General features: G+C 33.3%; 1 protein-coding gene across 13 annotated transcripts in view; it reads right to left on the minus strand.

The window, feature by feature from the left end:
• Nucleotides 1–1,311: 1,311 nt before the first annotated feature.
• LOC106075983 (neurexin-2-like) overlaps nt 1,312–16,009 on the minus strand; it is a 164,486-nt gene continuing 149,788 nt past the window's right edge. For 9 of the 13 annotated variants that reach the window (XM_056022302.1, XM_056022304.1, XM_056022301.1 and 6 more), the window contains 5 exons: nt 15,607–15,646; nt 10,781–11,536; nt 8,879–9,054; nt 7,389–7,576; nt 1,312–6,490 (listed from right to left, as the gene is read on the minus strand). In XM_056022302.1, coding sequence (XP_055878277.1) covers nt 6,261–6,490; nt 7,389–7,576; nt 8,879–9,054; nt 10,781–11,536; nt 15,607–15,646 — 1,390 coding nt within the window. In that variant the 3' untranslated portion in view covers nt 1,312–6,260. The remainder of the gene's footprint in view (nt 6,491–7,388; nt 7,577–8,878; nt 9,055–10,780; nt 11,537–15,606; nt 15,647–16,009) is intronic. The other 4 variants (XM_056022311.1, XM_056022309.1, XM_056022300.1 and 1 more) reach the window with 3 other exon arrangements.

Raw genomic sequence — 16,009 nt, forward strand, 5'->3', positions numbered from 1 at the left:
GCATACTAAATAGATTTTTTCTCTTTGAAAAAAAAACAAAACTTTTTTTGTGTGTAAAAATGTAGTGGTTAATATGATTAAACTTACATAACTTAGGAATACAAATGTAATGAAAAAAATTTGTGTGGACTACTACAATAACTACTGCGAAGTTGATCGCCTAGAGAGAAATTTTGGGCAGAAACTGTCATAAGAAAACTTAAAGCCCATTTTGCTAGATATGGCATCCCATCCACAGTGGTCTCTGACAATGGACCTCAGCTTCGCAAAATTCGCCAATGATTAGAGTTTCAATCATTTGACGAGCAATCCCCATTACCCCAGATCAAATGGGAAAGCAGAATTAGCAGTGAAGACTGTCAAGACATTATTTCTTAAAAATAATGGGGATCGGTTCATGGCTTTGCATTAATTATAGAAGCACCCCTAATAAAATTGGTACTAGCCCATCACAGGAATTCTTCAACTGGAGAATCAGAACCTTGCTGCCTGTTGAAACCTGAAGTTCTGGATTCTCAGAAACCTATAGATTTAAAAGCATTGAAAGAAAACCAGAGGAGATAAGCGATTTACTACAACTCCAATGCTAAAGATTTACCTCCCCTTGCTAAGGTGAGACTAAGGTCAAGGTAGCGTGGCCATGAGCGCTGGCAAAACTCGTCAGTTACAACAACGGTCGTATGAAGTTGAATCAGGCGGAGGAGCTTATCGCCGAAATAAAATTCACTTACGAAGAATCACATCGCCTGCTGAAACGAATTCGCCTATACCAACAGGTACGACCGAGCCTGATAATCCCGCACCAGTTAATGCACCCATCTCAGATGAAAATAGGCCTACGGCTCAGAGACCTGAAAGCCATATACAAGACCAGCCACATGGATCGACAACCCATACAACTAGATCAGGCCGAGTGGTCAAATCCAGAAGAACTAGTGACTGTGTATGACTAACCTCAAACACTGGAGGGTGTTACATTTATGTATGTTGTGCGTGTGATTTTGTTTACTTGTCTCGAATATCTTGTTCTACTGTTCAGTATGTTCACGTGTTTTTCTCAAGTATGTTATCAGTGTGTATTGAAGTCTGCTGTTAGTTCTTCACTTTCTTGTCATGTCAATAAAATGGAGCTGTAACTTAAACAGCAGTGTTGTTATTACATCATAATTGATAATATAACAGAATTAACTCTGATGGCCTTGTGGAGAATACTATAGACAAGAGTCACTTCTGCTGATTTAGATAAGGTTGATGATGAACTGCTGTGAAATTCAGAAACAAATCAACACAGAAACAAATCAACACAGAAAATTGTTTAAAAAGATAAACAGAAACTTTAATTTTGTGAAGACATAACAATTGCACCTGACCCATATAAATACAGCCTCACTTCCACAAACAAAAAAAAAAAAAAAAAACTTCAGCAAGCAAGAAAATCAGACTAACACATTGGCTGCTACAAAGTCACATGACTACACACTAGAGATAGCAAACAGAAGCATAATTAATGAACTTTCTAAAATAGAAATTTGATTTGTCTTAATTATTCACCAGTAACATTTTTAAAGTGAAAGTCTAAGTTAGTATATATATATATATATATATATATATATATATATATATACACAGCATAATGAATAAATAATGTCTTTGATTTTCAATTAAAAAAGAAAAAAATAATTTTATTCTGAAAAAATCAATGAACATGTATACACACTTCATTACAAATTTCAGCCACTACGGTTGTTAACTTTCTAGACTGCAATGCCAAGAGCTAGAGCTATGAATGAACATTTCAACTCAAGAGTTTCAATACAAAGCAAGTAGAATCTAATACAAAGGACATCTACTTTGCTATGGTATGTTAAGAATAAATATGTTAATCAGGTCATGAGGTCACAGAGATGATCTCAAGTATTTCCTACACTATAAACATTGAGACAAACTTTCACCAATCTGTAAGTACAAGGACAATGAAATTTAAACATAACACATTGAACCAATGAAAGTTTCCTTAGCAACATGGCGACCCACTTGAGATAAATTACAAGCCAATTGGACAAATCACCAAACGGAGCAGAACAAGAACCATGAGAACAAGATAATAAAAAAAATGCCTAGGTAGGTACAGACATGTGTCTGGCTAGGAATATAGTTAGGTTTATTTACAAGTACATTAAATTATGAGCCAAATTAGAAATAAGATTGAACAAAAGCAACATGGAACTTGGTTTGTGGTGACATGTACGCATACTTAACCTGGTATGTGGTGACATGTACGCATACTTAACCCATTATGTGGTGACGTGCACATACTTAACCCATTATGTGGTGGCATGTACACATACTTAACCTGGTATGTGGTGACATGAACTAATGTCATACTAATCTTGGTTTGTTAAAGTACAGTGTAAAGAAAAAAAAATTCAAACAAAATTCTTCTCTAGAAAGGGAACGATTTCTATTAGTTTTGTTCTTCGAAGTGAAACACTATCACAAATCAGACAGGCTTCCATACAATATATAATATAAAAAAAAAATGAAACAAACTGTAATTAAAAGAGCCAGTCATCCTATAATTCTTTGATCCCAAAATTTAAACTAAAAAATAAATTTTAAGGAAAAGATGAGAAATAAATTTTGATGTTTCCAACAATTTCATCGCTTAAAGAAATGTCAAAAAGTCTACAAGTTATTTTGTTGCTTAGTTAATTGTGTCTCCCCTTCACATGATCAAAGAGAGTCATTACATATTTGACTACATATAATTCAGTTCTATGATTATAATGATATTATTATAAAAAAAAATTGTTAATGGCCTGAAGGCAAGAAAAATGGTAAGGAAAAAAGAACTAAATTCTTCAATGCATACATCTTCATACAGTCTTTTCATTTTCAAATGTGTGTTACAATGCCAGCAAAATTGTTCTGAATTAAACCAAGAGAACATGGCCAACAAAACTGTATTGAAGCCAGAAAAGATTTCTAGATACAGTGTCCAGTAGATTAAATATTGAATGTCTGGTTTAAATTTTGCAAAACAACTTTCTTATAAATGGGCTCTGTATCAATATCTGGTCAGGTTACACCATGTGACATAACATTGGCTTAAAATAGGACATTTATCTTTTAGTTAGCAGCTTGACAGACAGCCTATTGATAAAATTCCTTTAATGTTTGCTGTGCAAATATTTTATATCAAACTCCAATAACCAAATTAATCAATTTTAGATTTCTAATAATTGAAAGGTAATTAAAATTGTTTTCAAGACACTGATTTAATGCCCTTGCTTCACAAGGAAGTTCACTATTTCCTCAAACTTATCCTGGGCTGTCAATCAAATCAAAACAAATGTAACTATAATGACAACAAACAGAGTTCATTACAAAGCTAATCCATCTCTAAGTACAAGTGTTTTGTATAATAGAATGATGTCCTTGAAAACAGAGTTGAAGTTGCATAAAAAAAAATGAGCATAAGGAAATGTGTAATTGATTTAAAATGTTGAATACATTTATATATATAATTTTTTTTACTTGTTTGAAGTCCTATAAATTAATGTTGCAAAACTTTACTCAAAAAAAAATAATTTTGTAAACCTTTACTCAAAAAATAAAATTGCAGAACTTTGATCCTAACTTCAAGTCTTTAAATTTTGTCCACCAATTAAAAGATCATTTCTATTGCATTGTGAAAATTTATTTAATATTTATACCCTTATCATCATACATTCACACACACATTTTTCAGATACAACACCAAACTGATACAGCAAACACACACACACCTGCAAACAGTAGCTAGGTCTGTGCATCATAAGACCTGTCCATCACATGTTAAATCAATACTTAATTTATATTGCTGAATAGTCTCTAGGCAAACTAGTGGGGAAATAAAGACAACAGGCGTATCTTGAGGAAACAGACATTTCATCTTGAATGTCTATGAACATATTATACATTGTTAGATATGAATACAGACAAGCATAATGTTCTTAGGAGAAACACCTTCATGCACTATGACTAGACAAAATAGAGATACAGCTAATGTACAAAGTGGACATTTTGAAATATTGTAATATTAAAAACAAATTATTTTCAAATAATCAAATCCTGAATGGAAAGTACTGTCTCACTCTCTAAACTTCAATTTACATCTTCATAAATTAATGTTAACATTCTCATGTCTGGTTAGTATATAAACTGTTTTTCTGGCATTACAAGTTGTTATCAAATGTGGCATACATCATATTCATGAGAACAACCCATGTTCATATGGCAATACTTATTTGTACACAGAACTTGAAGAACAAACATAAAATATAATAAAATAATATATTTCTTATAATACTATAACATCAAGAGGAAACAGAACTTAGCCTGTCAGTTGGTATTTATTTTTATACCTTGAGATGCAGGGAAAGTAGACTTATTTCATTTAAGGGCAAATCAGTTTAATGTTCATGGATATATTTTTTTCCCCCAAATATTTAGGACATTTTTTCAGAAATGAAGATGATTACCCAGAAGCCCTGCAGGATGTCAGTGGACAAAATTTGAACAGTCTGGAGTGCATACCCCTTGATCCTGCAGTCATTCTACAATGAGCCTCTATGAAGGAGACTTAATGGACTAATCCCATATGGGAAGTTTGGACACAACGTTGATATAATGGCTGACTTGGATACCAAGCTCATGTCATTCATTGTGGCCATTTAGTTTAGGGTCATCCTGATCTCAAGAGAAAAGCCATTTTGTTTATTCAATATTTTGTTTGTTGCATGATTTACATGTTCCTTCAGAATTGAAGATTATTACATCCTAGCCCAAACCCCTTGCAGGATGCCCTAGGCATGGTTTGAACCTAATACCATCTATATGGCAGTCCAGAGCACAGATGGCCAGGCGCCATCCAGGCAGCCAAGCAGATGGTGAAAAAGTTGGATGTAAGTTAACTTCTTTTTCTGTCATATGAAAGAGAAGGTCAATGTAAAAAATGAATGCACAATAACTGAATAGTTACAAAAAATACATGCATGTGGTCAGACATACCATTAGAAATGAAATGTACAGAGCCAGGTTGATTTAAAGCTTCAACTATAAGAATTTCTGCCACTTTGTAATTAATGCTTCTCTGACATCTTTACTTCTAAACTATGGACTCTAAATTACATTTTCATTAAGACCTTTTGACAAAGTATGTTTAAGTTCATGTGTTTGTTCATTTAAAGACATCAACTATTTGAAAAGATGATCATATTAAAATGTACAAACAAGTTTTATTTTTTACAATGTACACAAACCAAAGCTGGAATAAACAATTCAGTTGTGAGGGAAGAAAGCCTAATGAGATAAATTCATTGTTATAATTACAGAAACAAATGCAAGTGAAATAATCCATCCAATAAACAGACAAGCGAGCACCATGAAACATAGCCAGCTAATCAAAGCTAGCAGCATTATTATGTATTACAAAATAATCCATCTTATTTTTCTTTCACAACTGCCTCTCACACTCTAATATGGCCAGATGATGTTATGTAGGCTGCAAAAGATAAATACATATAACTAAGAGCTGATATGGTTGCTGGACATTTTCCCTAATGCTAGAACTAGCTAGTGTTGGGAACATCTCTTGGCTGCACTTGTCTTTCTTCATAACCCAACTCCTTAGAAGCATACCTGAATCAACTTCATGACATATTTGTACACATTGTGTTCTCCCAGAAGTCCCTCTCCTCTGCAACCATCTCAAAGCAACAACATATTAGTGAAACAAAAACGTAATGAGATGGCAGAGTCCAACAATTCAAGTATTACTATGTGTAATGAATCAAATAGAAACTCTATGCAATGTTTCTCTACAATGTACATGTAACCAACTGTCTTCAGCAAACATTTAGACAAAGTTCAGTCTGTAGATTATTTAACTAACACAACTTATAAGTGACACAGTTGGAAAATCAGCTTTGAAGTAAGTCCACTGAGAAGTGTTTAATTGTTTGCTATGTAGACAACAGTTATGGACAAAGGAAAGAAAAAACAACATTCTATTGCACTGAGTCACAATTCTGTCTTGTGGCTTTCTGAAGCATGGACCTTGCTGTGTTCTCTCCTCTCAGACATCATCAAACGTACCACTAGATGTCATCAAATGTACCACTAGATGTCATCAAATGTACCACTAGATGTCATCAAACGTACCACTAGATGTCATCAAATGTACCACTAGATGTCATCAAATGTACCACTAGATGTCATCAAACGTACCACTCTTTCACATCTTTCTTCTTGCCCCTCTTGCCAGTCCCTGAGTCACTTCCTGAAGCCACTGCCCCATTGCCTTGATTTTTTTTGGACAAGAGAGCAGAGAAGTTTTGAGTTTCATCCACTTTGTAAGTCCCTTCATCCCTGCTTCTAAGTTTACACAGCGCTATACAGAGAACAATGACGGCAACTAGGACACTTCCAGTGATACCCAGAATAAGACCTGAAGAACAGAGTAAAACAAAGTCAAATAGCAATCAGATCTACATTGTTTCTTCACAAATAAGCATTTTTTTAAAATTACTTTTAAACCAAAAAATTAAGTGAATATTTTCCATTCAGAACAAAAAATTTGAATGGCATAGAAAAAAAAAAGTCAGTGCATCTTCAAGAGAATGTTGGTATTTAAAAAAATGTCTTATTACATAATTTAAATTAGCTAAAAAAATGTTTTGAAGAAAAGCTTTGTATTTTAACTTGAATTATCTAAATAATCAATCACTAAGTCTTTTACACCACATAACATCACATCATTAATCTAAAGACCCCATATTTAACCCAAGAAATGAAACTAAAGGCTATTTAGAATTGAAATCAGGCAAGAAGAGTGAGACATGTGTGGGTGTATCAAATAAAACAAAAGTAAGCTACTTCTTGCTGTATGGAGACAGTCTTGATAAGACATACTTCCTGTCTCAGAAGGACACACTTCATGACTCAGAAAGACACTCTTCATGTCTCAGAAGGACACACTTCATGACTCAGAAAGACACTCTTCATGTCTCAGAAGGACACACTTCATGACTCAGAAGGACACACTTCCTGTCTCAGAAGGACACAATTCCTGTCTCAGAAGGACACACTTCATGACTCAGAAAGACACTCTTCATGTCTCAGAAGGTCTCCTCCATGAATTGTATTACTTCATTTCAACTTTTATTTATTAAGGGGGTGACAGTGTCTACTGGAGTTTTGGTGGAAGTATTTTTGTATTTCTTTATCTGTTTCTTAAGATGGTCAAAAGTAACCTTGTGAAGGTTTTTCTTTTTTAATTTCCTAGGTGTGACTTTTCTACAAGCACACTGCTACAAATGTAGTGAATGTACTAGACATTTGTTTACCTAAATTAATGCCAGTGTCATCATCCTTATCCCCATCAGCAGCTGAGCCAGGTTCAGAAGTCATCTGGTCCTGCATATTGTCATGCTCTGGGTCAGAGATGATGTCGATGTTAGGAGTGGAGGGTGTCTTCAGGTCAACATGTTTAGTGGATGACTCACAGTGTGGCCCCTCGCATGGAGGAGCTTTTCTAGTAAAGACAAAAACAGGATAGAATTACTTGAATATTTTTTTTTTAGACAAAAACAGGAAAAAAATTGAAGATTATTTTTTTGACAAAAACAGGAAAGAATTATTTGAATATTTTTTTTAAAAGAGAAAACAGGAAAGAATTACTTGAATATTTTCTTAAATACTGCAGGAAAGAGCTAGTGGAATGTTTTTTTTTATTTCTGTAATTGTTGATTTATTTTTTTTTGACAAACTTTTTCCTTATATACTTCTCTGTTATTATTATAGACCTACATACATTTAGTATATACATTTTACATCCATCAAAGTTTTATTTACATTGTTACTGTTGCAAAGTAAAAAAACAACAACTTGGAAAAGGATTGACTAGTGATTAAAAATTACAAGATACTTATACAAATCTATAATGCAAAGTTTAAGGATGGAGTCATGCATATGCTTCAAAGCAAATACTGTAAAACTCAAAGTGATCTAATGTTACAGGGACCCTCTTAGCTAGTTTAACTCTTTCTCTCCTAAGTAATACCATTGTTGATTTGACCTCATTAAATTAAATTAATTTCTGGTTTTATAAACTTGTATTTGTGTAATATGAAAAGAGCTTGCTTTCTCTTATAATTCTATAATTCGGGATTAAGACTTTTGAAGCTGATAAAACTATTGCCTACTATTGTTTAAATAAAATATGCTGTTCACTATATTGGTGGTCTAAATGATTAATAAGATTATACTGATAATCTTTATCAACTATCCTTTTATAAACCCGAATCATATAACTTTTAAAAACTATTTTCTATTTTTTTTAATGATTCTAACATCAAATATGGATAATAATTTGACAAATTTGAGATGGAAAATTTTTTGTTGTTAGCAATGACGAATGAAATATGAAGAATAGGCTGGGTTTGAACCTAATCTTAACATTTACAAATATTTATTTCCTAATTAAGTGATGTATCAAGAGAAAAACAAAAGACAAAGTCAGTGGGTAAAGTAAGCTGATCCAAAAATTGAATCTTTGAAAAAAAAATTTCATTAGAGGACAAGAGTCAAAACAAAAACAATTTCAATAGAGGACAAGAATCCAAACAAAAACAATTTCAATAGAGGACAAGAATCCAAACAAAAACAATTTCAATAGAGGACAAGAATCCAAACAAAAACAATTTCAATAGAGGACAAGAATCCAAACAAAAACAATTTCAATAGAGGGCAAGAATCCAAACAAAAACAATTTCAATAGAGGACAAGAATCCAAACAAAAACAATTTCAATAGAGGACAAGAATCCAAAGAATTACTTGGTGGTAGTTGTGGGAGGACTGGTCGTTGTTTTAATGATGACAACTGCAGTGATTATTTCCTCCTCATTGCCAGAACTAATGCCCGAGCAGTCATCCTCATCATCGAACTGACATCCAGAGCCTGGTCCTGTAGAGATGATGTCATCAGTAACTCCTTCCTTTGCTGTTGTGTGCTGAGAAAAAGTCAATAGAAATACAAACAAATATTAGGATGCCAGAGCTTGAGGCAGAATGGTCAATAAAACTGCTAACAAATGTATATCCAAGTCTGCTAAAATGTCCAATAACAAGCTACCATTTAATGCCTTTTTAAATGTATATACATTCTCACAAAAGCATAACCCCAATTTATTCTACAGATTATTTCAGACTGTTCCCTTAATAAAAACTGATATAATGGTCAAAGATGAAACTCAGATAAAACAAGAAAAATTTTTTTTAAAATCTTATATTAAGCATACTTGTATCAATTAGTTTGGATCAGTCATAAAATTAAATTTGTAATAGATCTAGACTAGCAATAAAAAAACATTTATAAAAATGAAAAAAAAAAGCAGAAAGACCTGAATTTGAACTCATGGCTCAAGCCTTATCAAGCCAGCATGACAATCACTCTGCTATAGTGGAGAGCTTAATAACATGGAAGATTGAATAGTTATCTATTGTTTCTATAGTCTCGACCTATTTTTTAAAGTTTGTGTTCACTAAGACTCAGACGACAACCTACAAAGGGGACTTATTCCAACTTATAAAACCACTTCAGTCAATAACAATTTCTTTCCCTTGTTCGAGATACCAAACAAAATAATCCATAACCAATAGTTAATTAATTAATTGGTTAATTTTTAAAATTGATTCTTGTGTTGTCAGGTAAAAAAAATAATTGTTCCAAATTTTAGTTTGATCAGGGATGGGGTGTGGAAGAAATGAACAGTGTTCTATTTAGGACAAAGAAATAAATTCACTCTAGAGGGATTAATGATTGGGATTAATTTAACAACCATGTTCTCTGAAATAATTATCATCTCCATATTATGAATATCATCACAACGTCATGGGACAAAACTGAAACCAATAATCAATATTCTGTGAGCATCTGAAACAAAACTGAAGTCATATAAAATTTGTCACACATAACTAAGTATTAAAATAATTCACCACCTGTGTAAAATGGTCATTCAATGTCACATACCACTGTAGATAATAATCACTCATACATGTATCTATAATTTTAAGAGAATGTTTTATGGATTAATAGAAAGCCTGCTTCTATTAATTAATCCTACAAAGTTTTACCTATACTTTTTTTTTTTTAAATTCCGATTAAGTCCTGCCCTTGGCTCATTTATCTCTATATCCCTTCTTCTTTTTGTTTGTTAAGATTCATGACAAAAACCCACAAAAAAAAAAACTTATACTAAAACAAACAATCACTAAAACATGCAAAAACGAACTAAGAAGTTGTAAGACCTACACAAGCAACAGAACAAAAAAAAGTTCATAACTGAAGACATGCCAACTATTTTTATGCAAGAAAACAAAATCTTCAGTAATTAGAAAACACCAAGATAATTACAAAATCAAACAATATAGGATATCCTTTTGGCTTTCATTAAATGGCAAGTTACAAGAAAAAAAAACATTGAAAATTTTCATCTAAGGAATTTATTCTAATTTCATTCAGCAACAGTGAACTACTCAATCATGGAAAACAAAACAAAAACAATTTGGATGAAACAAAAAAAAAAGCTGTACACATTTTAAAGCTGACATGGAAAAAAAAATTTATTAGAATAAATAATGGATATTTTTTAAAAGGCCATCGGTACAGTAGCACTAGATCAAACTATGTATAAATAGAACACTCAAAAACAGAATTTGTTTCATGCCAAAAAGTACCGATCTATAGTAATCCCATTCCATTCTCCTGATGCCTCCAGTAGTCACGTCATGGAGGATGTGGTGTGTCAGGCCAGAGTAGGGCAAGGTCGTGGGGAGTCTGTCCCCTTGAAAATAATCCAGCCTGTAGTGCGATGTTTGCTTGGTGTCATTTTCCTGCCTGGCCGTGTCATGGGAAGTGTCCCCATCATAGCCGCTGCCTTCCTCTTTGACATCATCCTCAGTGGTATCATCCAGCTCCAGGCTCCTCCCTTCTTCCAAGTTACCTAATTCATATTCATGACCAGCTGACACATCAAAAATGGAGTGTTCCATCTCTTCAGCCTCCACAAACTGAACAGCTGTTAGCTTATCTTTCTCATTCGGCTGTAAAGACCCTCCACTGTATTGGCACTTAGATTGGTGTTTAGGCTTGGACCGACGTTGAGCCGAATTTTTCTGATGGTTTTTGCTCATCCTTTTCAGTCCACCCTTCTTTCTCTGCTGTTCCAATTCATTATGGAGCCTACTGGGTGTGGGCCCTATTTGACTGACTTCATTCATTGACTCTACACTAGCAGACTGGTCTTTCTGTTGTTTCCTGTTTACCTGTACAAAAGTCCACTCAGTCCAGTCCTCAGGTGGCACCAAATCACGCTTTTTCCGTATGAGGGGTACATTCTGTTCATGATAAATATCACCCATTGAATTTCTGCTGGCAGTACTGACCAGACTGTCACCATGGTGATGGGAACTGTTGTCTCTTTGCAGTGAAATCTTCATGGAAGGGGAAAAATAGCAAAATATATTTCAGGCTGGATAAATGAATAATCAGATGGATGGTGGATGATGGATTGTTTTATGTTGGATGGAAAACATAATGATCTCCTCTTTTCACATCTCACACCCAAGAAGGACTCAAAGAATCTCTATAAGAACACTAACTGTACCCACACTCCTACACACACACACACACACAACTGTATGTTTCTACTACTGTTCTCATTACATTCACAGGAGTTATGTTTGAAGTGGAACTAAATATTTACAAAACCAAAGACTATAAAAAAAATATGTTTCAAAACAAAAGAAGTGGTAGCAGTTTTTCAAATAAAACAAAAACTTGTATATGTCAGTGACATGTTCTAATTTGATAAGATAAGATTATAGTTTAACAATCCTCTTTATATAAAAAAAATCTTCCAGGTTAAAGATAACTAAAAAAAATATCTAACTTTGGCTTCCATATTAAAGAAAAGAAAAATGAAGAAAAGCAGACAACTTAAAAAATGTTACTCTAACACGCATCTAAGGAAAATGAACTATTGCCAAAAAGCAGAATCTGAATACAAAATGGAATAATTTTTAAGATGTCAGCCATAAATTTTAGTTCTAACAGAATAAAAAACTAATCAGTGTTCAATAAGTCTGACTAGAACTAAACACACAACTCCAGCTGTAGCAGAAGATCAACCTGTTTAAACTGGTTACCAAACAATTTTATTTCTTAAAAAAACCCAACACTTTTACAGTTTCTTTTTAATAAAAGTAAAAAAAAAAAAAAAATTGCTTACAGTTTATTGTTCGACCTCATGGTTCAGTATTCGGGAAACAAAATGTGAAGCCAAGACAAACAAAATACAAACAAAAGGTGCCATTGGTAAGATCTAATCAGTGAACATAGTTTTCAATAATAAAAAAAGGGAGAAAAGAAAATGAAATGAAACATTACAACTAAATAGAAACACATGCAGCTTGTGGTCTTCCAGGGCAAACATAATGTAAAAAAAAAAAAAAAAAAAAAAAAAAAACAACAAAAAAAAAAGCAGTCAAACAAATTTGACTAAATGAAGCAACTAAACACTTGGGGGAACAGCGAATTGAATACTGCCTGAAGTGTGTGTGTTATGGTGCGATACTAAGTTGGTACAACTGGAAATTGATAAGTATGATAGATGTTTATTTATAAGTACTCTCAAGGTGGAAAAACAATCTAGAACCAGGCTAAAAGTTGTATGGAAAAAAAACAATCCTTCCAGGATTAGGAACTAGTGGAACATAAAGCAATATTTGTGGTTTGTTTAAAAAATGAAAGATTTCATCTTTCTTGATCTAGCCAATCATAGTTAGGAATGATCTACAGCAACACTTGTTAGACACTTGGTTTAGTTTAGGAATGCACTATAGTAGACTGACTGTGAACGTGACATAGTGACGACATAGGCATTGGGGATAGAGATCATGATTGTAGACTTTTAGATCAGTTACTGCTAGGCTCTTGAAGGGATAACATCGTTTTAGTGACTGACTCGACTGTGGCCCATTCTGCATTAAAGATTGTTATTATATTTCATCTTGAGTTACTGTGCATCGATCCTGTTGGTTATTGTTATCTTATCTCATAACGTAGTGTGTGTCTTTATTCATTGGGCTCGCTACAGTAATACACCTTACAAGATACTCAAGCATCTAGGATTATCAAGGTATTTTAGATACATCAAGTACAACTCATATACATACATCAGTTATACACTACAATTCTAATCAAGAATGCTATGATCTACAAGTCTTGTCATCATCTGTCATTATCTTATCTGTAAAATTTCAGGAATTCTTAACTAACACAGTGGCATTTCAATTCAGTAGGAACCATTATGTTTCCTTTCAAATATATACCAATGCAAAATACTTCTAGGTAGGTACTAATATTATATGTACTAGGTCACATAAGGAAAAGTTTTGTCATTTTTTTTTAAAACACATTCTTGACAATAGCTTTAAAGACAAAAATGCAAAGGGCCACACACAAAATGTACACAATACAAAACTATGACATATCCTAGTCCTGATCAAACATCAGAACATCCACTTTTCTCACATAAAAGTCCTCCCCTTCCCATTTAATAGTACTAGCAGTATAAGAATGAGCTTTAATAAGAAAACAAAACTGTCCAAATATTTTATACACATTTTTACAAGAAACTAGAAATCTGACAAAAAATGTTCTAATATTAAAAGGAACACTTATGTGAGTTATAACTAATCTCATTTTGTATATCTGAAAAGCAGATACATTAAAAATAAAGGAGAAATTGAATAAAAGATTTGTCTATAATATTGCTCATGACTAACTCATCTTTAGAATTGGTCTAAACTTTTTTTTAAGGCAGTAAATTGTATACAAAGGCCACATCATAAACAAAGAGATTAGAGACAGAATTAGTGCAGCAATAGGGCCCCATAATGACTTGCTAATTACTGTCAAAAATTGCAAACTAAAACTCTATGACCATATGACAAGGTCCTCAGAACTCACAAAAAACTTCCTTCAAGGAATGGTACCAGGAAAAAGTAGAAGAGGCAGACAGAGAAAGCAATGGGAAGACAACGAAAAGAATGGACAGGCCTGCCATTGTAGAAAGATTGTCAACAGATCTTGTGTGGTACCCCAACAGACTAAGGGATAGGGGAAGAAGAAATAACAATGCCTCTTGGAGCATAAAACAAACCAGTAAGATGAACTGCCACTCACATGATAGGTTCACAAAATAAGTTTGGTATGAGAGTAAATTAATTTATTAGTAAAGCTTTTCCCTTAAGTCCTCAGATATGGCAAACAAATTAAGGTTTATACAATTCAACTTAACACAACATAATGATATCAAAGTTATACATGTTTTTATATTCTGTGTCATGATGTCATCTGAGTAGGTAAAAACTACTAATCCCTCAGATCCAAAGAAAAAGGAACTTTGATCAAAATCAAATCAAAACACAAATGAAGTTTGCTGCTATGGAGAGTTTTAAGGCCATCACTATGCCAGCAGAAGTAACATGGAAAGTTATAGTTTCTCATTTTAAATAGTTTAGTCTTTTACACGTTTCCTTTGAATGTTTAACCTCACTTTAAATTTGAATTAAACATGTCACTGACATATATATCTTATAAACTATATTCAACAAAGTGATATTTAGAGTTAGCTTATGGTGTAAGTCTAACTAAACAAATTGTTTTTTCATTTTTCTGAAACCCTATATAGTTACCGCACCTTATAAAACATGCTTAAAAAAAAAATAGCTTTAATCCCAAGCCTAGTACAAAGTCAACATTTACGCATTCTTTCATAAATAAAGTTCATTACATTCTATTTCAGACCTCCTACACCTCAACAGGAAATAAAGGCAGGCATGAGTTGAGCTATTTGCAGGATCATTGTGAGAACACTCTAAAGTGCATAGAACACAGAGGTTGACAACTTTTTGCATTTACACTTAGAATAATACCAGTTGTTTTTGTGTAAAAGAAATTATATAAAATGGTGTCAGGAAATATGGCTCATAAAACTTTGTGTCATAACAAACACAATTTTGGAAACAAAAATGTGAAAAGAAGTTGAACCAAGTTATTTCAAGAAAGAGAAACAAAAGTCAAGCAAATAAATGTAAAATTGAAAACTAATGCAAAAAAATTTTTTTTTTCCTTAAGATGAATTTGTGTGTAAGTGGGGACAGCTAATTTTAAAATTGTATCACAAATTGTGACATTGTTACGTAGAGTGAGTCTGAGGTCAAAATCATCTTTTTCCTCAAGGATTTAGATGTAAACAACATCTTATATAATTGTACTGACATTGAATCATCCAAAGAGTCAATAAACAGGTATGATTTTATTCCCTTGTCAATCTGTTTATTCTATGAAACACTTTGAGCCCACAATTAATGACTCCACAACTGTGCCTGATTAAGGTACAATTAAGTCTTTTCAATTCAAATTCTTTAGTCTGAGAAAATAAAGACAATCAGGTATGACAATTCTTGTTACAATAGAGCAATGACAATTTACTCACCCCTTGAGTGGATTGCATTTCATCTTCACTGTCAAGGACCCTACACAATTAAAAAAAAAATGCATTTAATACATATACCGGAAGTAATTAAATAAGCTACATTTTGTATTTACAAGTTCCTGGGCATGCTACCCTGCCTCATAGTGGCGCCTAGGTGGAAACGATCGTAGGAGGAAACGATTAGGCTAAAGGGTAGCAAAACAAGACTCCCGTGGGGGTGCCTAAGGGGGTGCGAGAGCATCCTCATTGCACTGAGCGGAGTTGTAAAAAAAGCTCCCACAACCTTGTCACAATCCAGGCGCTGTTCCTCAAGGGGCCGTTACATAAATGGCGTGTCCCGCACGATTAGCCTGGATAGAAAAGGAAAATGTCTGGGGTCTTAGTGTACGCAGCATCTTGCCGT

This window comes from Biomphalaria glabrata, chromosome 3 (genome assembly GCF_947242115.1).
Source record: "Biomphalaria glabrata chromosome 3, xgBioGlab47.1, whole genome shotgun sequence".
In the NCBI taxonomy this organism is placed as follows: Eukaryota; Metazoa; Mollusca; class Gastropoda; family Planorbidae; genus Biomphalaria; species Biomphalaria glabrata.